This window comes from Acartia tonsa, chromosome 8 (assembly GCF_053477335.1).
Source record: "Acartia tonsa isolate MP-2025a chromosome 8, ASM5347733v1, whole genome shotgun sequence".
Classification (NCBI taxonomy): domain Eukaryota; kingdom Metazoa; phylum Arthropoda; class Copepoda; order Calanoida; family Acartiidae; genus Acartia; species Acartia tonsa.
In genome coordinates this window covers 18733700-18756692 of record NC_137267.1, presented here as the reverse complement: position 1 = coordinate 18756692, position 22993 = coordinate 18733700, and the positions used below count along the sequence as shown (strand labels likewise).

The window sequence follows — 22993 nt, the reverse complement described above, 5'->3', positions numbered from 1 at the left end:
TCCGCACAGGATGTAACTCGTAGAATTGAGCGCCAACTTAAGTGGAATGATAATTTTAACAACTTTTCACCTGATTGGGATGTTAGGGTTAATTTTGAGGATTATTTCACTATACTATGGAGGGGCGCTGAGGAAAATTTGATTGATGATCCTAGTATTATCAAAAAAGTACTTTACAAAAAAGTCATGAAGGCCAAGCCAGATATGGTGGGGTTAATAGCTACTCCTGAACGCTTCGCTTCGGCGTCGGCCTTTAAATATTACCTTCAGTTGCGACGCATATTAAGTCCCTATGCCGACGGTGAAACCGCAGCAAAGTTGTTTTACACTGTAAAGCAAAATGATGGCCAACCCTTGGATTTGTATTTCACTAAAAAGCTTAAGGCATATAAAAATATGCATCCAAGTTCGGTCAATGCAAGACAATGGAGAGAGTTTTATGATAATGTGGCAAGGGGCTTAAAACACAAAGAGCTAGCCAGGGACATGTCTAAGTATGGGGAGAGCATAAAGAATCCAGAAAACTATGGGGATTACTTGAACTATATGGTAAAGAGAGGGGCCCATTACATCTCTTGGGCTAACAATGGGCAGGGGGAAACCGAGAATATAGATTCTTGCTTTACTACGGCCACCAAGGATGAACTAGAATGTAAGAAAGAGAGTAAGAATGACAAAATTGTCATTAACGAGGTCAAAAACGGGGAAATAAATAGGGATGAAAGTGGCATTGTCCAAAATGACCCACATTCGGAAGGACAACTTGCAGAATTTATAGATAGCACAGATCCTATAACTGGGGAGCAATTGTTGAATGTGATCGCAGCCTTGAATACGAGAATGAAAAAGAACTTTATTTGTTGGTGGTGTAATAAAGATGGCCATGCAGCAAATGAATGTTTTATAAAAAGGGATGGTAAACCACCCCTACCAAATTCTCGTTTTGGGAAAATGAACAAAAACAAGGAAAACAAGGGGGCAGCAACTAGATTTCAACCCTCATCCCGGCCAATTTCGGATCAATTTGCTCGACAAGTAAATCAGGTGGAAGCTAAAAGCGGCGGGGATGATAAATTGACGCGGGAAATCGAATATTTAATAGCCGCGGGAATGGAAGCAAATCAAAATCATACGCCTATTTAAACACATAAAAGTTAACACAATATTATTATTGTAGATCTATATTGATGTGGATATGCAAAAATATTATTGTGCACAAATGTGTTTAAAAGGGTTATGTCTAAAATTGGGGGAATTATAAACACATTTTGTTCAAGTTTGATTGGGGTTATGTCGACACAAAGAAAAAATATTTTCGTTAAAGTACATTAATAAATTATCTAGCTATTATATATAAAATGATAGTATCGCCTTTTATTATTTATATTGAAATTAGATAAGTTGGGGTTGATTTCTAAAACAAAAATTAATATTGTTTTGACTAGCTTGCAATATTATATCCATTATTAGGATTATAATGGATTATCTTTGCATAACACACTAGGGTGTTTCATAAATAAAATTAGGGTTACTTTACAATCAGAACTAATGTTCTTTTGAAACGTTTGCAAATAAAACTGTTTTGCTGAGTCAAAAAACATTTTGGGGTTATTTTTTATAAACAAAATACAAATTTTTTTATACGGTTGTACTGTAAAATCTTCCTAATAGGTTGTTTTGAAACGTTGGCAAATATTTATCTCTGGTGAGCAATTAATAGCCCGGGTTGCAAAACAAAGGGGAAGTTTGCAAAAATATAAGCTGTCAAAACAAAATCTTGGCACTAGCAAAATGGGGCAAAAGAAGGGGTGGGATAATAGGACGCACTTGCCTGCGGGGCCATTAAAACAGCTTAATGGGCTTCTAAAGGGTTCAAATCTTCTCCGTGACGCGTCGGAGAAAAGAGAAGGGGGGAAGTTAAGATTGTTGTTTTTCATTGGGGGTAAACACAACAACAACACATTTTTAGCAAAGCCAAAAAGACATTGCTTGAAAGCACAGTCTATTTTTGGCTTTTACTCTGATTGGTTATAAAAACAAAAAATCAAAGTGAGTATTTTGATATTAATTGGTTACACATATATTGTTACATATATGTATTATTGTAGTGTATATTTTATTTTAAAGTGAAGTCAAGTAAGTAAAACCTAAGTATATGGGGTAGACGGGGGAAATCATGGCTTATTCTAGCATACATTTTAACAATGAGAGGGGGGGGAAGTTGTTTTCCGCTAATTGTATATACGATAGCGGAAACAACTACCATTTGTTAATTAGTAAAGAATTGTTGGAAGAAAATAATATAAATTATTGGCCTCTAGAAGCACAAGCTTTAAATGTTAACTTGGAACCAGTTAGAATCATTGGGAGGGTGCAACTTAGGTTCACATTGGATAAATCTAAAAGTTCGTTTGTAGAAACATTTTATGTACCTTCTGTTACTAGTAAAGTGGTAAATTTAGGTCTACGTTTCTTGCAAAACAATAAAATAAATTTATTATTTGATACTAATGAAATCCAAATAGAGGGTGTTCACTTTAAACTGCCGCCGTACGAAGCGGGGGGGGAAATTTGTGCAGAAGTTAGTAAAATTCCTAAATTAAAAGAATTAATACAAAACATTGATGTACGGGTACCGGGGATTAAGAATCACCAAAAATCATCAATGCGAACAGTAGGGGGGCAAAAATTTAACCTAACACTATGTCAGGGGGCAAACATAGTACCGGGGGGGGCAACGCTCCTAGTAAAAGCGCCATCTGCAAAATTTCACTCTCGGGAATGGTATGTCGGTCCGAACACAAATAAAATATTAATTAATACAAGTCTTATGGTTTTGGAAGGGGTTTATAGGCCAAACTCTGATGGGACGTGTTTAATTAATTTAGTAAATATGAGTGGGAAAGAGGTTAAATTACAAAAAGGGATAAAAATTGCTTGTGGGTTTCAATCTTCATATGAAAAGGCACCTGAATCTAATAATATTAATTCTTTATCAACAGATGATTTATTGGAAAGAATACGTTTTCTAAAAGAAAATTTAAGGTTGGATGAAAATGAAATTCTAAAGAATGACAAAGTATTAAAGGGTAAATTACTTAAAATTTGTTTGGATAATTTTCATATATTTTCAAAAGGAGATTGGGACATTGGACATACTAATATCATGCAATTTAATATACAACTTCAACCTGGGGCAATTCCAACTAAATCTCGAGTCATACCCCTTAACCCCACCTATGAAAAAAGTCTTAGGGAACAACTTGATAATTGGCTAAAATCCGGGGTAATTAGTGAGGGAATGTCTAATTGGTCCAGCCCAATTTTTGCTGTGCGAAAAAAGGGGGTGAATGGGAACCCTGGGAAGTTAAGATTTGTTGTCGACTACCGTCTGCTTAATAACCAGACGGTAAAGACTCAATGGCCTTTACCACTAATTCAGGATAATTTAGAAAGGTTGGGGGAGGGGCGGATTTTTAGCACATTAGATTTGACACAAGCGTACCACAGTATGCCTGTAGATAAAGAAAGTCGACCGTACACAGCATTCACAGCAAATAATAAGCAATATCTTTTTAACCGCCTTCCCTTCGGATTGTCTAATGCCCCTAGCTATTTTTGCATGTTAATGCAACGGGTGATGAGCCTAAATAGGGAATTGGAAAACTTTTCTTTGAGTTACTTAGACGATATTATAATATATTCTAAGGAAATATCCCTGCATTTAAGCCACATTGAGAAGGTGTTTAAAGTTTTGGGGGTGGCAAATTTAAAACTTAATTTAAATAAATGCAATCTATTCACAGAAAAGTGTCAATATTTGGGGCATATAATATCAAAGGAAGGTACACGAATGGATGAGGGATATTTGGATACGGTAAAAAGGTGGGCCAAACCTAGGACGGGTAAAGACATGCAAAGATTTTTGGGCTTTGCAGGTTACTATCGTGAATACTTTAAAGATTATGCAAAATTATGTCACAAGCTAGATGGGTTAAGAAATAAAGATTTAATTGAATGGGACACTGAATTAAATTCAGAGTGGGATAATTTTAAAAATATGTTCAATGAAGCAATCTCAAAGTCTTACCCTCAATGGGAAAATCCTAACCCTTTTATATTTGATATCGATTATAGTAGTCATTATTATGCAGGGGTAATCTCTCAAGTTCAGGAAGGAAAAGAAAAGATTATCGGTATATCAAATAGAAAGTGTAATGGGGCAGAGGGGGGGTATCCAGCGTGGAAGGGTGAGATGGCCTGTTTAGTTTTTGTATTAAAGAAATTTTTGCACCTAGCTAGATTTCGGCCATTCGTTGTTAGGACTGACTCAATGAGTCTAACTAAATATAAAACTTGGACAAAAAACTCTTTAAATGGTGTCACACACCGCTGGATATCTTTCCTGCAATCATTTGACTTTACCATTGAACATAGGGCTGGGAAATTACATGCGAATGCAGATAATGTATCTAGAGGGAAATTCTTGTGTAAAGACCATAATATTGATGAATGTACACAGTGTATAAATAACAATACTTTAGATCCATATCTCGACACATGTCCGCTAGAGGACCAAATCTTTAATGTAGAGGGGGTGCGAGTGGGGTCAGATAAACAAGCTTGGATATTAGCTACTCAAAATGATACTGTTTTATCAAAAATAAAAAATTATATTTTGGAAGGGAAAGTATTTACCAAAGGGGAATTGGAAATTTTAAATGGAAGGGAGGAAATGTTGGTTAAATTACTACCACATTTGCAATTTGATAAAGGTATCATTATTTTCAATCAACCATTACCCAATGGTAAACATGTAAAAAGACCAGTAGCACCTTTAAGTCTATATAATGAAATATTTGAATTAGCTCATAGCGGATATGGGGGCGGACACAGGGGGGTAGTCGAAACTACACTAAAAATAAACAGCGTTTATTTTTTACCTGGGGTAAACAAACTGGTGGAAACCAGAATTAATAATTGTATCAACTGTTTGAGAAAATACAATAAATCCCCTAAACACAACAGTGTTATAACTCAGTCTGCCAGATATAATCGAGTATGGGGGTGTGTGTCTATTGATCTAATTGGCCCTTGGACAGAAGTAATGTTTCAGGGGGGGAGGGTAAAGTTTGTACTAATATTAGTATGTCTATACTCACGCTATGTTTTCGCTCACCCAATAGCTGATGCTACTACAGAAAGCACAGTAAAATGTTTGTTAGAAGAATTCATTCCTACGTATGGTTTATTTTCAGCACTCAGGTCTGACAGGGGAACAAATTTTACGTCACAAGTATTTAAAAGCGTCATGCAAAGTATGGGAGTTAAAACTATACTAATTCCGGCAAGAAACCCTAATTCAAACCCTGTTGAAAGATATAACAAAGGGATATATAATGCAATTAGATCAGATACCAGCAGCGAACCAAGGGATTGGGCAAAGAAAATTAAAATGGCAACTTTTGTAATTAATATAAGCAAGAACAAAAGGACGGGGTATTCCCCATATTTTGTAGTTTTTGGACGGCAACCTTTGTTACCTTTGAACGTATTTTCACCTGTTGAGCAACAGTTAGTGGATGAATTGGATTGTAAATCATATGTAACATTTCTTGAAAAGGTTGAGCAGATTATGTATAACATTACTGGTAAGGAGGAAATTTACCTAGAATACGAAAACAGGAACAGGGGTGCCAGGGAAATTTTGGAAGTTAATGATATCGTATACGCCTTTTTTGATATTGCAAAAGTGGGAATTTCAAGAAAATTACAAAGTTTTTATGCAGGACCGTTCATTGTTAGCCATAAATTTTCAGATGCATTATTTGAAATAACTCCAATTCATAATTGCAATGTAAAATCAAAACATGTTATTACCAGGGATAAGTTAAGAAAAATTCACTCAAGCGTCAAAGTATGTGGAGAAAAGTTGTCATTTAACGTATACCCTTTAGATCTAATCCTTCCATCGAATGAAATAATATTGTCCTATTCAAACCCTAATTTCAATGAAAGTTTAGAAATACAGGGAGCGGGGGATAAGGATTTTGTAACTATTGACAAGTTAATGGACAATTCCGACAATGAAGATATGGGAGGGGAGGATACTAGAGGGGAGGGCGTCGAGGAATCCAGTAATAATGGTGATCAGGGAGGGGATCAAGGTAGTAATCAAGGGGAATATCAGGAAGGGGAGCAAAGCCAATATCAGGGGGAGGAACAGGATGAGGTATTTTCAGGGGAAGGGCACTCTTTTGGGGGGAATGCAGATTTAACTACTATTCCTGGGGAAGCTTCTTTTTGGAATAAGGAACCTATTCAATCCTCACCTGAAAAACTTGTTTCCATACCTGAAAATAGAAAAGTTACGCTACCAGAATATGTTTACACCAATATAGTGGGAAAAAATTATGGTACTAGATCCAAAAATTTGGAGCAGCATTATGAGGTAGCACCTACAAGGCAATATACAAAGAAAAACAAAAATAAAAATAATTAATTTCATTTTTTTATTTCAGTTTGTGTCACCAGCAAGATGTCGGGGAAAAGATTTAACCAAGGTACATTTTTGTTTCTAATGTCAGTATGGCTATTCAATATTGGTTGGGCGGATGAACTAAATGTCAGTGTGCTAAATTGTACGGGGGGAAACATAACAATTAAAAAAAGTAAATGTGGGAATGGGTTATTTAATATTACTAACGATAATGTAAACGTACATATTCTGCAAAGGGCAAAAAAGTGGGTAATTCCTGGGGTGATTTGTCACATTTATGAAACACAACACTTTTATTACTGCGGGGCATATGCACATCTTCATTTAGCAAAGCCAACACAAATTAACAGACCAATATTAATATCCGCGGACGAATGCGCACAAGCTTATAAATCAGGGATAATAATTATTAGAGGGATACCCATATCAGTAAAATTAAATCAACAGGTTAAAGAATCCTTTCTAATAAATGGAACAATATATTTCAGGGATTCATGGAGGGATGGATTTAATCCCCAATGCGAGGGAAAAGGGATTTTAGTGGGCAACACTTTCGTTCCTAATTCATTTATTGATACTGAAGTAACCATTAATATTAGAACCGTTGATTTAATACAAACAGAGAATGGGTGTATTTTTAATGATATAATACTAGCCACTGACAATGAAACAAACAGGGATTGCGGGACGCCCCATCTTCATTGGGATATGAGTAGAATAATAGCATTAAATGAGACAGATACTCAAAAACGCTATTATTCGGGGTTTAGAACAATAAAAATCTTGAATGCATCTATTCTAACGCACAGTGAATGGGGAGAAGATAATATCTTATATAACAAACTTCGGGTGATTTACAATGAAAAACATTCACTAGCTGTGGAAATGGGGGATAAACAAATATTTGGGGATGTCCTACCGGGAATTTACTACTATATAACAAACGTAGAGGGTTTATATGTATGGATTACCCACAGCATAAAGGAATTTTTTCCTTTCATCCACAGGGCAGAAATAGATGCAAATTTGGAAGATAAATTTTATTTATCGTATGGGCATTATAACAACTTAATAAATGAACACAATGACTGTACCTCAGACAGTGTTATTTTATACAATCTAGTTAAAGCACATAAAATGAAAATTCAAAGAACTATGGGGGAAATAATTTTGGAACAACAATGTGTACAAGTTAGGGTTAAATTAAATATTAGCGAAAAATTGCCTTGTTTTGTCAATCATTTTGCCGTGGCAATTAATGGGTCCATTTATGGCATTGTACCAAACACTAGATTATTAGTAAATAAAGATCATTTAATAGAGGTGGATTGCAATTTTAACCCAACGTACATTTCAGTAAATCAAAATGTGTACGCCGTTAACACGGATAAAGGGATAAATTTGGTAAAAGTAACAGAGGGAAAAGTTAAATCTTATATGTTTGAAGATCTTTATGGAAAAGTAATTGATGAGCAGGCAGACCAGGGGGAAACGTCGCTAATTAGCTTAGACGTCCTTAAACTACAGGAGCTGGCCCACGACGCTATAAAATTTAAACCCAAAGTCGAGATGACATGGGTCAAGTATTATGTAAATAAAATATCCGGGTGGGTTTCAACTAAATGGCATGAAATTTTAATGTACATGGCGGGGGGTTTAGCTGCAGCATTACCAGTCTGCTTGGTTGGGTCTATGATATATTTATGTTGCTGTGCTAAAATATTTAAAGTGAACAATACACAAGGGCAAGCAACAAATTAACAACTATTCTTTTATTCGTGGGAGGGAAACTAATTAGTCTTAAAATTTAAAATTAATGCATGGATAATACTTACACCTTTATTGGTGATGGACGGGGGAGGAAAGCACCATACATTAAATATATTTGAATAATTATCCTTTTAATCGTGGTAAATAAGGGGAAAGCACCATAAAACACATATATATTTGTGTTAACATGTGGTATTTGGACGGGGGGAGGAAAGCACCACCCACTAAATATATTTGAATAAAATTAATGTGTGGATAATAACTACACCTTTATTGGTTAATTATTGGATAATTATCCTTTTACTCGTGGTAAATAAGGGGAAAGCACCATAAAACACATATATATTTGTTAACATGTGGTATTTGGATGGGGGGAGGAAAGCACCACTCACTAAATATATTTGAATAAATATCCTTTTATTCGTGGGAAATAGAGGGAAAGCACCATATTCCTTTGGGTGGGAAAATAAACCATGATAAAGCACATATATTATTTGTTTATTTGTTTATTTGACTATTAATATGTGTTAATATTGTATTTGTATTGTTTGATATTGTAATTTAATTTTGCTATATTGCAGCACCCTTCGGACGTGGAGCCAGCCAGAGGAGGTTCAAAACTGAGCCCAGGGACACCACCCCTCCAGCAGCTGCCGCAGCCAACCTGGTATCCAACGACACGATGCTCGCAGTGATGATTGAGGTTAGACAGCAGGTGCACGCCATGAACACTAAGCTGGATAATTTGACCGCTGTAGCTGGGGCCAACACTGCAGCCATCAAAGATCTGCAGAAGGAGACCTTAAGGGTGGACACCACCCTTAGGGAGCACACGGGGAAAAGAGGGATCACGTTAGACCAGTGGCAACAGGAGGTCAACGCACTCCAAAATAATGTGACCTTCTGGGGCAAAAATAGTCAGAGTCAGCTCTCTGAGAACATGGATATTATTATCCATGAACTCAAAAAGCTGGCTGAAACGGTCAACTCCCATACTGATAGCGTGACCAGGGACAACCGCATTTCCAGTGTCCAAGAGTTGGGCTACATCCTACGACGAGAGTGCCAAGGCATCGTTCCAGCCACCACCGCCACCTTGGAGAATAAGCTGAAGAAGATCCAAAATTCAGTGACACTTGTACAATCAGCCCAAGACAGGTTGAGATTGAAGCTGGACCAGTTCCAAGGTTGGACGAAAAACAGGTTGTCCATAGCTGAGATTGATGTAACAGAGGATCCACCTGTCCAAGCACAGCGTAGTAACGAAGCTGAACCGTCAATTTCTGCTGCTGCCAGAGCTAGGCAAACCTCGCCACCACGCCCTTCAAGTTCAACAGTAGCCAGAGCCAAGGAGATGACTGACCGCTACCTTGTTTCCACCCGTCCACGCAGCCCCAGACCACACACCCCACCCATGACCAGCGACAGGCTCTTGTTCACCAGAGATGATTACTCTGGTGGCATGAGCAGTGATGATGAAACATTCTATGAGCCCCCATCACCCAGGTACACACCAACTTCACCCAAGTACACACCAACCTCTCCTTCCTACAAGCCTGGTGATTTTTCTGAATCCAGCGATGAAGATGTCAAGCCGCCAAGGACCGAGCCCCCCAGGAAGAAAAGGAAAGGGAACCCCAACGGGATCCGCACGAGATCAGCTGCTGCCAGCGAGGCCGCAACCTGCCAGGATCCAGCACCTGTACCTGCTCCAGATCAGCAACCAGATCCAGCTATCCTTGATGAAGTGGATGAAGAGAACGACAGCTGACTAGTTGAATCTATCGCCCACTTGGTGGCCTTAGTAGTTATCAACATTAGACTACGCCGCCAGCAACGTCGACATGGGCGCAACCGCCAAGGGGGATAACTTGATTATCATTGTGACCACAAACAGTTATACCTCTAAGCTGCTTTGTACCAAAATTAAATAAGTGAACTAAAAGTTAAAATTATGTTCTTGCGCTGCGCTATGATGAATTTTGTAATGCTTGATAATTATGCCATTTTTGATATGTTTAATGTATTAGTATGTAAGAATTAGTATGTAAGAGGGTCAAAGATTACCAGCGGTAATCAATGATTTAATTATTAGTGCCATGGTTAATATTAAGGAAAGATTCTGGGGTTTAGGTAATTATGGGTAAAGGGAATGTAATTTACATCCCCTTCTAAGTCCGGGAGAATGTAGTATAAGTTAAAGACTAGCTTTGCTCTGATCTTAATAATTAGTCTAAATAGACAGCTAAAATGGATAATGGCCAAAAGGGGTAGCTGTCAATAAAGTATAAGCTGTGGGCTTAGGTAAAACAATGCAAAGCTAGACAACTTCAGTTGGTTTTAGAATTTAGCTTAGCTAGGTTCGCTCCCCTGTAGCTGTAGGTTTGAGTCCCTAGGTGTGGACACCACAGTTACATTATACCAACCCAGAATCATAAGTAATATATACATATATCCAGTTATTATTGAATCTACTATATTATTAATAAAGTGTTGATCAACATTAAACAAGGTGACATTAGTTATTTGTAGAAGTAGCAAATCTGCTCTATAATTCAGAAAGATCTGTCCTACGTCTATACTACATAATGTTCGTTTTATTGTTTGATTTTTTGATTTTCCCTATTATAAGTCATAGACGATAGATTATATTACACTACTAATTACAATAAACAAAATTAACCTCCATGTAAATTTTGAAAATTGGCGATACTATTAGAACACTAAAGGTTATAAATACCCATTTAATGTTTCATCAAAGTCTCCAAAGATTTAATCTAACGAATTAAAGCTCTTATTTCTAAAACTATAGGGACTAGTATAATTTTTAATCTAATGTCCCCTCCCTCCTGTTATCAAACTAAGTTTGTACACTTTTCAATCAAGATTATGAATGACATAAGAGTTTTAAGTTAAGGACTAATGCAGGGTTTGTTGATTCTTTACAACACATATTTGAATAAGTATTTCTAAAACAATTAATCAAAATAAATCAGAAAAAAGAGTTTTTAAACCAAATATATGAATTAAACTTTTAGAGGTGGCGTTTAAATAGTTGACACTGTTCTTGTTTTCTTATGGGCGAGGGGGGTTGAAGTTAAAGTTGAAAAAGCACCATTAAGATATTTTAAGAAACTATAAATGGAAGGTGGTTAGTTGAATTAAATTTGTTGTACCAACCCCTGGTATAAACGAAGAGAAGCCAAGATAAAATCACTTGGGGTATAGGCGTCCTTCAGACTTTGTAACTTACATGTTTGGCCAGTTACACACACACACGGATAGACATTCACTCATTTTCATATTTTGTTGTTGTGTGAATTTCTAACTCTGTTCTATTCATTTTTTTCTTTTAAATGCTTCCATCGGACACAAATTATTATTTCCCCTAAATAAAATTCTACATTTAGTACCTGGAGTAAGGGGGATGTAATTCAATTAAGCAAGCATTGTCAATTGTCACCTACTTCCCTACCAGTTTTAAAAAGCCTGTTCTTAATTACTTGGATTAGTGTTTTGGCAAGTATTACAATTCTTCTTATTTTAAATCCTTGGATAAAAGTAACATGATGTCTTTGTGTGTCTTAAGATCTCGCTGAACCTAATTGGTTCTCCTCAGTAAAGTTCTCATAGGCCCAGAGAAGGTTTATAACTATTTTGGGGGAGGTTACTACAACCCTCCCAAGAGATATCACTCAAGAAAATGACCCCCTAAAAAATATAATTATTGGAGGGTCCACTTTCACCCAAGTGACTCTAGAGGCCTATAGTAACAGAAAAAATATTCATTTCATAATAATCGAGGCGATTCTTGGAAGAAGTAAATGATTTATATATCTTCAAAACAAAACCTTGTGGTTGTATATTTATGACTTATTAAAATATATTCTATGTGTATTAATATTTATTAAGCGAGTCGTTAGTAAATCATAATAATTAACAATTAATAGTTAAATATAGATGCAAGAATGATAATATTCATAAGCAGCACAACTATCATTTAATAATTTCAGTAAAATATTAAATAACTATGAATCATATCAACGGAAAAAATTAAAGAAATTCGCATAGGTCAAATAGATTCATGATTGGCTATTTTCTGCGAGCTTTTCAAGCCCTTACTTAACCTAACCTAAAATAAAATTAAAAATATTTTTTAAGAAACTGTTTCTCTAACAAACTATCCACGAGTTTGACCTATACTTCACTAGCCCAAAGGAGTTTTACAAGCAAACAAAAACTTGTGTAATTAGCTTAACTTACATCATTAATTACCATTTAATAGGCAACATTATAGATAAAGTAATTGTGCTAAAATCTAAAATATTATGTCACTTCTTCTTTTATTCCATCCCGATCTTAGGTGACAAAAATGTAACAAATGTCTGTATATAGTACAGTACAGTTTAACCCACAATTCTCAAAAATAAAAAATAAATGTACAAAAATTTAACAGCTTTAAATAAAGATAATCAAAGTATTTTTTTATAATTTTGGATTAATTTTATTTGGAAATAGCGAGAAAACCCCTTTTTATAACAATCCTTCATGTAAAATCAAAGCCCAATATACCTAGAACTCTCAAAATTTGTGTATATTTCTTATTTACAAATGTTATCCATTTTTATTTTATTTATCTAAAGCAATATTTTATCACTTTTGTTGGTTTAGAGGGACTATAAATAACTGGTATTATGTACACTTTGCCCTAATATGCCAGGGTTTTCCCTAACGTCCTACTTCAAAAGAGATCTATTGAACTTAACAAACGTTTTCCTAATTGCATTAAGCCAAGCCTCCAAAAATAATTATATCCAAAACGAAATAGTATGCTGAGTATCAGTTACCCTTAAAGTACCTACCGGGCACAGGACCCACTCCTTGTTTTTAAACAAATCCTTATAATAAAGTAACATGATGTATGTTTGTCTATTTGTTAGATAAAGATATCTCTAACCGCTGAACCGATCGGGTTCTCCTTAACAGGGTACCTTCTCATAGGTCCCGGGAAGGTTAAATAACAATTTTGGGGGAGGGTACTACCACCACAACGAAGAGAGTTCAACGCAAATAAACGTCAAAGCAACATAGACATATCTAAATATAAAAAAAAACACTTAAAGTGACACTAGAAGCCTCTAGGGGGCATGTCCTCAAGTTGAAATAAGAAGGGTTGGTTATTTTTTCGTTTATGTTAGGTAAGCTTAGGTAAAGAGTGACCCGAAGGGTTAGGCCACTCTCACTCAGAGGTTAGCAACAATTTCTGTGATCGCTAGAAACTTTTGGGAAAAACATTAGTTACTTTACAAAATACATATATCCTAAAAAGTGATAAATTTTGTATCTCATGAAATCGGAACGAAATCAACCTGACCATTTTTTTGGTTAAAAAAAAATTAGTTTAGTTGAGATATTGTGCCCCAAAACTGCTTAGGGCAAACATAAGGCGGAGCAGGCCAAAAGAAAAGTATGTAAAGTGCATATATCTCTCTGTATTTTGAATATGGTAAGTTTCATACATAGAAGTTTGTCAGGGATCTTAAAGGATAAGACAATGGAAGACAAATTAATGAACTCAAAATTAGAATACACCAAAGCATACCTTAAATAAAAAAAAATTTCAAACAAAACGTTGTTTAACAGTAAAATATCCGCTACCTCCCTGGCAGTCTGTACACTTTAAAATTGTTGGGATAAGCATTAGAAGACACATTTTTTAACATTATACTCCAATATTATATAAAATTTATTTGAATTAAGTATATAAACATGAAATTCCTCCATATGATTATCCCCCCCCCCTTTTTTTTATAAATCTCAGCCTTGGCCACACTTAGCCACAGCTGTTCTGATATACGCTCAGCCGCAGCTACAAAATTTTATTTCGGCAACTCAATACATCAGCTAAGCCGGCTGCCAACCCTGACTACTTTTGTTAAGAAAATCATTTCTATTTATTATATTATCTAAATTATTCCTTTGGATAGATTAAAAGGATATTAAATTCAGAAAGATTACGATACCTTCTGATTCTACCAGTTGGGTTTCTTGGCTTTCATCTGCTGATAGAACTGACACTATCCCAAATACTAAACCAAAGAAAAAAAATATTATTAGTTCGATTGCAAACATTACCATCTACAATTCAATTGTAAAGGTATTATGGTATTTAATAAAAAACAAACAATCACTTCAACCTTTTAGAATCAGATTTTGTCTAAACATACCTACGGATTCCTACATACTCAAAGTATAAAGTAGATCTGCACCTAACTAACCGTATTATAGATAGTTTTCCGCGGATAGTAAAATGAAAAATTATGTGATATACCAGTTTTGATTGTCCGAAGGGGTCGAAGAACCTGGTTAACAAAACTGATATTGATTTTAAATTTTTATTTTATCATCCCTGAAAATCGTCAATAATACGACACGATACATTTTTCAGTTTGGCTTAGAACTGGCTCTAATCCAGCGGATATTAATCAGTTTCGAAGCCATGCCGGAAAAAAAATAGCTTACCTATGCTCAGCAAAAATATTCTTCTTGGATTCATTTTGAGATTTCTTTTAGATTTCAATATACTTTTCACTTTTTTATAATTTGAATTGTTCTAGATTTAATTTTTGATACTGCTTGAAATTTGACTTGTTGAAATTCCACTATAATTTTGATCTGAAAAATAAGGAATATGACAAATTAATCATGTAAATCTAGACAAGTTTCTATGTAATCATAATCATTAAATCTGCACAAAAAAGAGGGCTATGATTTTAAGTAACGAGCCTACTCACAAATTTAATATGTCCGTCCATCTTTTGGTAACTCAATGATAAAAACATCTATTTTTTAGCTGCTTTTTTGGTGAATGAGCATCCCGTATATAATTTACTTGGTCCGCCTGTCTTTCAGTCAGAAAAGACATCTATTATTTAAAGACATGTATTTGTATTATTCAAATATAAAAATTTCTTGATTTTATGTATCATTATCTCCTTTTTAAACGTTTTTTCCTCTCTTTTAGGAATCACTGAACATCAGGTCGGTATCTCACTTTGTCTGTTTGTCAATTATGTTTTGTGCACCCTACATATGGATGTTGCCATACTTGTTAAGATTTTATTTAACTGGTCAAGAAAGATTGCTTTAAAGCGCTGTATCTTTCATAAAAACGGTTGGATTTTTTAAAAACCCACATTAATTTTTATACCAATATAATACTGAATAACAAACATAAATGAACTTTTTGTGGTGGATTTTTAGTTAAAGTTGTAAAGCTTAATCCTTTGTCAGCGCAGCTTAGTCAAAACAAAACAAAAACTGTACATCATATAATTTTAATGAAATTCAAGGAGCATCTAAAATTTTACTTTCATGAACGAATTTAATTAAAGATGGATATAAGGACTCGAACATAACTTTATTACAGAGTAGCCAAAAGTAAACTAATATACATTTTTAATAAAAATTAAGATTTTGCAACCTTTTAAAAATAATATGAGATTTCATTATTCATAGAGATTTAGATATCATTTAAAAACTGCATTTTTTGATAAACTTAAAAATTACTTGTTGTGGTAACTAAGTTTAGGACATGTAACTAATTGCAAACCTCACCCTATTTCCAAAATTAGATTGTCAACTTCACCAGGGATATTTTATTTACAAGAATATATATTTGTAAATTTTAATAGTTCAAAGAAAATGTAAATTAGATTAATTAATATCCCTACCCCCCCCCCCCTCTAAGTATAATACTAGATATGACTTTAAAATAAATATTTCTTCAGACGCCTCCTCCCTAATGCATAATATGAGGAAGTTAGGAAGATTCTCAAAATTAACACATTAACAAAAATTTTGCCATATTTAGCAACAATTATTTTAAAGATTTGAGAAAAAAGAGAGGAAGAGTTTTAACGTTATTTCTTAACCAAAACTTGTCCAGTATGGCTTTTAAAACCAATTGATATCCGCTGGATTATAACCGGTTCTCGGTCACACTAAAAAGTCATGAATGGCATCGTATTAATAACAATTTACCACGAATATTTTACAAATCATAAAACTATTGTTAGCCCGGGCCTTTAGCCTCAAGGGACTGACAAAACTTATCTTAATTTTATAGTTTATGATTTTAATATCCGCGGAAAACTGTCTCAGAAAAGAAGCAATTGGCTCATAAACAAGAGCAACAACTGTAATTAAAAAATACTTATAGTTAAGATTTACAGACAAAGTTTTGACAATTAGAATTTGGTTGACAAATTCAATTTGCATAAAGAGTATGCATTAAACAAATTTGCTACTTATGGTCCAAGATTGTCCCTTTTAGCTAATTTATAAAATGTATTTTAGCAGGATAATATGACAACCAGAAATGGCATGTTATGTTTGAATGAGTTATGCAAATTATTGTTTTATGCTTTTCAATTGCTCAGCCTTTATAAAAATATGTCTGTCTGTCCTTCCGTTATTACAAACCTACTAAAAGTGTCTGACTCTGATTGTGACGTAAAAAAAATTAGCCACTGAGAGGCCACTATAAGTTTTACCATTGGTAAATTACAGTGTATACTGGCCTCTCATTGGCTAATTTTTTTACGTCATAATCAAAGTAAGACACTTTTACTAGGTTTGTTATTATAGAGAGTTTACTAAAGTCATTTTAATCGCAACTTACATGATCGACAAAACATTGGTTTTCTGAATTTATAATTTTCCGCTAAAAAAACCAATCATACGTCTCCTTGGTCGAAGGTTATCCAATAGAAAGCCTTTATTTTGATATCGAGTCTTCTGATTGGTTTATTTAGCGGCTAATTGTAAAATAAATGATTATTATGATTTTTAACTCTTTTTTATACAAAATATTGTTATTTTTTACTGCGATACCTTAAGATCCTTGTTAACCTACCTTTTGTAGTACTTCCTTATGATTGTTTTGTTCTTGTTACATCTTATTAAAATTCTGAAACATATTCAATCAAAATTCAATAAAAGTACCAAAACATTTTTAACCTTATGGATAAAAACTTTAGGTACAGAGTAACTTACAGTGAAATGTCTCCTCCCTTTGATGAACTTTTCAAAGAAGTTGTCATATGCAGTGATTTATTGACACTGCGTGTTACAGATGTTGCAATATTAATTATATGCAAATATGTACTTTTTATATCCAACAAGGATACCAACAAAAAGTTCTTGAATATAAAAAAAGTTAAATAGATGGACGAAAAAAGTGACTTAAAAAGTTATTAAGTAGTTGCATAGTTGACATCCTCACACATAATTTCAACAGTCTTTCTTTGATAACAGCATATTTATATCCCATACAATTTTGATTTATTCCAGACTTTTGTAAATATGGGTGGGTAAGGGAAAAATGTAGGTGATAATTTCATAAAAGGGGAGAGGTTTAAACACTGCACTGCAATAAGAATACTGTTGTGTACGTAGTGACGTATTAACGGATTATCCTCTTGTAGAGTAGCTGAGCTACTAAGAATCATAGAACGTATCTTTTAACTTTTTCTGGTTTTCTTAAAAACTAACCATGCGATTTAAAATCAAATCCATAACATAGTACATAATTATTATGTTATCCTTATAAAAAGTACAGGATGTGTGTTAGTCTGTATGTCTGTCTTTTTGTGCCGAATGATCTCGCTAATCGCTGAACCGATCCGGTTCTCCTTAGCAGGGTAGCTTCTCATAGGTCATGGGAAGGTTTAAAACTATTTGGGGGTACCACCACCCTCCTAAGAGAAATCACAAAAATCGAAGAAAAAAAATCGCCTAGTGACTTCAACGCAACATAAAGAGGTATCGTAGAAACTTGAACCAAAAAAGAACAAACATTTAAAGGGCCACTAGAGGCCTTTAGGGGCGTAGCCGCTAGTATTTGATAATTTTATATCAATATTACAATATTAAATAATTATTTAAAATCAGTAAAACATGATTGAAAACATCCAAAGTAGCGAGGCAACTATATTTGAAAAATATATAAAATATAAATAAACTTAAGTAAAATCTAAATCTGAAGACTCCCCAATAATATTAAAATGGTTGCTACTCTACTCTTTATTTTTAATGTAATTTTATATGACAATCTGATTTTTGCTTTACTGTTTGTCATGGATAATGTCATCCTTGTTTTTACTAAATTTTGACAAACATCAATTGAATTATTACTGCAAATATTTTTAATTTTATTACTTCCGCAAGAAAACTTAATATTTTTCCAGTATGGATTCGAAACAGATTAATATCCGGTTGATTAGAACCGGTTCTCAACCGTACAGAATAATTAGCATCGTATTACAGACAATTTTCCATGAAAATTAAAATACAAACCATAGCACTAAAACCATTTTTTAACCTATTCCAATCGGGGCAAAGAAAACTGGTTTTAAAGATTATCTCTGTATCAGCGGTCATTAAATCATAAAATCATTTATGTAAACGTAAGAGGCCTGCAGAAAAAGTATGGCAAATTTTGAATATCAGTGCAAATTAATCAAGGGTCCATTTGACCCAAATAATACTGGTCCATAAAGTTTTAAAACAATTTTTCTCCTGGGTTAATTGGCTTACAGACTTTGGGGACTAAACTAATTCTGCTTTTTTTCTTTCTACTTATAGATATTGTCATCCTCGTTTTATCTCCTTACTAAAAAAACCACATAATGTAAATAAATGTCTTAAGAACAATAACCTTATAAGATTTAAGAATTCGGATGCTTATATAAAAGTAGCATGATGATTGTGAGTCTATCTGTCTGCTTCCACAAAACGATCTTATTAACCGCTGTACTGAAATGGTTCCCTTTCCAAAGCACCTTTCATGGTTCTGGGAAGGTATTGGGGAGGGCAACACAACTCTCCCAAGAGAACTATATGAGACCCCTCCCCCGCCACGCCCCCCACAAAAAAAAATATATTTTTACTTTTCTTTTTAACTCAAATTCACCCTTCCCCAATCTTAAGTGCCCTTAGAATTTAGAAACCTCTAGGGGGGTGTAACCGGTAGTATACTATAAAATAATCTTAAGGATATTTGGCCATAAGAATAAAGTTTGCACGAACTGTTTAGAAGTTAACTTGCGACTGCTTATGTAGTTGAATTTCTGGTTGACTCGCACCACACAATACATGGAATTTCTTCACAGATTATATTTATATGGCAGTTCATACAAAACAAATAATAACTAAACATTAGATTATATTCTGTAAAGTGATACGTTTTTTTATGGTTAAGAGCTCGCAGTTCATAGGATTTTTTATTCTAGTCCCATACATGGGTCTCCAACCCTGCAAGGAACTATAATCTCCTTGTGGGGCTCTGCTAACTTCAACTAACTCTAATATACCCTAAAATAAGCATAAAAAAGCTTGTTTGTGATCCATATGTCATAAGATAAAAACGACCTATGATTAAAGAAAACAAAAAAAACTTTAATATGAAACATTAGCTATATTAACATTTGGAGTCTTGTATAAACACCTAGTTATAAGATGTGGAGGTGAGGGGGGGGGGGATGGAAATTAAGGACATGTTTACTCAGAGGTAGGGGGGGGGGAGAGCGGGGGGGGGGGGTAAAAGAGGAGAGGGGAATAGACACAAGAAATAAATATCAGATAAAACTTGGGGCATAAGGAAAACAAATCAAGTGGTGGTAGCGTATTTCAGGGATACGGTATAGTATTCTAAACATTTATTTTTCTGCAGAAAATAATTTTAAAATCATTTAGAAGTTAAAGAATGGTTCTTGAGGGATAAGACAATGGTTGCTGAAGTGATACCAACTCTATGTAGATTAACATTATGGGTTGAAAAGTTTACATAAAGTCTGGTTGTTATTGCGCTACTTGTGGACGTAATTTATGTTTTTGTGTATAAAATCCTATCATTAAACTTTAATATTTTTTAGACTATCATGTAATTCCCGCTTGCAACTTATTGGTAGTATAGTCAATTGATATTATTTGAGAAACGGATAGTAGGTTTACATTCATTTATGAATATACTTCATATCTAACATAAGCACAAAAAGAGGATTTTGTCTGAACAAATATTGGGTAAGAAATTAAAAGTATAATAGAATTAATTTACTAGATGGTCAATCTGATACAGTATTCCGCCAAAAAACTTATTTTGTCCTGTTACTAAAAGGAAGTGGATAAATAGGGAGAAAAGAATGATTCAATCCCAAAACGAGCAACACAATATTTGGACAATATAATTTCCTAGTGGGAAGCTTCTCATGATTACAATTTTATGTTTTCCTTTTGGTCAAATTAATTGATTGGCCATCTAGAGATTTTATATCTATGAAGGGGTGTAAACCAACCAACCAATTAAGTGGGATTTTAAAAAGGGAATGGGGTTAAACAGCGATGCTTTGAATATAAATGTAAACTGTATGCAGGAATAAAGGAACATGAATGAATTGGAAATATCATATATGCATCTTACGGGATAACGACAACGAACGATATATAAATACACATCCCCAATTTGACAAACAAAACTACCCCTTCTAAGATTGAAATTATTGGTTTGAAAGTTCGGCATTTCTTTGGGTAATAGTTAAACTTAATGTCCAATATTCACTCGCTCCAAATTTTTCTATCAATCATTTTAGATTTTAATAATCGTAATTTAGGTGCATCAATTTTTCTACCATATTGTCTTATTCCTGATTTTTCAGCTCATTATATTGACTTAAGATAGATCTAATTAGGCCCTTAAATCTTTACAAAGTGACCGGACACAAAATTAAGTAAATCAACACAAAGTAGGTGTGTGTGCGTGCCTCCAACCCATTCGGGTGTGCATAAATTTATAAACTCAGGGAGGAGATATTAAACTTTAAATTACAAGGGAAGGAAAATACATTGGAATGTAAATTACACTGGTACCTAAAATTTTATTACTAACTTTATATTATTTGTTAGCTCTGGGTACCTTTATTGTATCTTGATTAGTTGGTACTAAATAGCTGTGTACAAGCTTTTCAGCCAATAATTTTAACCTAAAGAAGGGGTAATTTTGTTTATCCTCATTTGCAGCGTTGCGGAGCCGTTTGATTTTGGTGCGGCTCCGGCTCCGACCTAAAATCAAGAAAAACTCGACATATTTTTTTCCCACGTCTATTTTTGACTTTTGAGGGTTTCAAAAGTTCAATTTTTGATAAAAATGGACTTGAAACTTAAAAAGGGCATTTGCACATGACAAAACAGAGTTCGCAAATTATAATTTATAATAAATCTCTTTATATCTAGTCCGGAGCCTTAGTCGTTTTTTAACGAAAATTACGGCTCCGGCTCCAGCAAAATATGGCGGCTCTACGGCTCCCGGCTCCGGCTCCGCAACACGGCTCATTTTGGATGTATCTCAATATATTGTCCATTATCTTATCCATTTGAATCCCTGGTAAATAATAAAAAGCACTTGTACTCAAAATTTCAAAAACATAAGTTCTAATTTGTTGGCTAAACTATTAAAACTTATATTGAACCATGATTGGGTTGCACAAACATTAAGTATTCAAACTTTTCTACCACTAATTTCAATCTAGAATATGGGTTATTAGGGTTGTACATTGTCTTAGCACTTAATTTGTTCTCATTTATGTAACGGTTGAATTTCTTTGTATTTGTTTTAAAATTGTATTTTTCTTGTTGATAATTTTATAAAAATTCTAAGCTGTAAAATGATTAAGGATTTTATAGGTCCTAGGACAATCACATATGAGTCACAATGGACAATAACATAGGAGTCACATTGGACAATCACATAGGAGTCACATTGGACGATCACATAGGAGTCACAATGGACAATCACATAGGAGTCACATTGGACAATCACATAGGAGTCACAATGGACAATCACATAGGAGTCACATTGGACAATCACATAGGGTTCCACGACAAACGTAAGAGTCCCAAACGTCAGAGTGGAAAAACATCAGAGTGGACAAACGCAAGAGTCCCAAACGTCAGAGTGGGACAAACGTCAGAGTGGACAAACGCAGGATTTTTGGGACAAACGTCAGAGTGGACATTTTATAAGTAAAACGTATGAGTCTCGATTTTATAATCATTAAAGCGCTGCGGCTAGGTAGGCCAGGGTGCTGAGTGCTGCAGCCAGAGTCATTTTCTTTATGATTAGGTTAGGTTAGGTTATAGGCTAGGGGGCCGAGCGCCCGCGGCTAGGCAGGCTAGGGGGCCGAGCGCTGCGGCTAGGTAGGCCAGGGTGCTGAGTGCTGCAGCCAGAGTCATTTTCTTTATGATTAGGTTAGGTTAGGTTATAGGCTAGGGGGCCGAGCGCCCGCGGCTAGGCAGGCTAGGGGGCCTAACTGTCTATTTTTTGTCATATAATTAAAATAGCATAGACTCTGATGTTTTACTTAAGCAATGTCCACTCTGACGTTTGTCCCACTCTGACGTTTGTCCCACTCTGACGTTTGGGACTCTTGCGTTTGGGACTCTTGCGTTTGGGACTCTTGCGTTTGTCCACTCTGACGTTTGGGACTCTTACGTTTGGGGTAGGACCTCACATAGGAGTCACAATGGACAATCACATAGGAGTCACAATGGACAATCACATAGGAGTCACATTGGACAATCACATAGGAGTCACAATGGACAATCACATAGGAGTCACATTGGACAATCACATAGGAGTCACAATGGACAATCACATAGGAGTCACAA

General features: G+C 34.7%; 1 protein-coding gene across 1 annotated transcript in view; it reads right to left on the bottom strand.

The window, feature by feature from the left end:
• The window catches only part of LOC145326168 (uncharacterized), a 40224-nt gene extending 22982 nt beyond the window's left edge, over positions 1–17242 (bottom strand). Inside the window, exons 1-3 of the mRNA XM_080169313.1 lie at positions 17187–17242; positions 14792–14944; positions 14293–14358 (exon numbers count right to left, since the gene is read on the bottom strand). Coding sequence (XP_080025439.1) covers positions 14293–14358; positions 14792–14825 — 100 coding nt within the window. The 5' untranslated portion in view covers positions 14826–14944; positions 17187–17242. The remainder of the gene's footprint in view (positions 1–14292; positions 14359–14791; positions 14945–17186) is intronic.
• Between the last annotated feature and the right edge of the window lie 5751 nt (positions 17243–22993).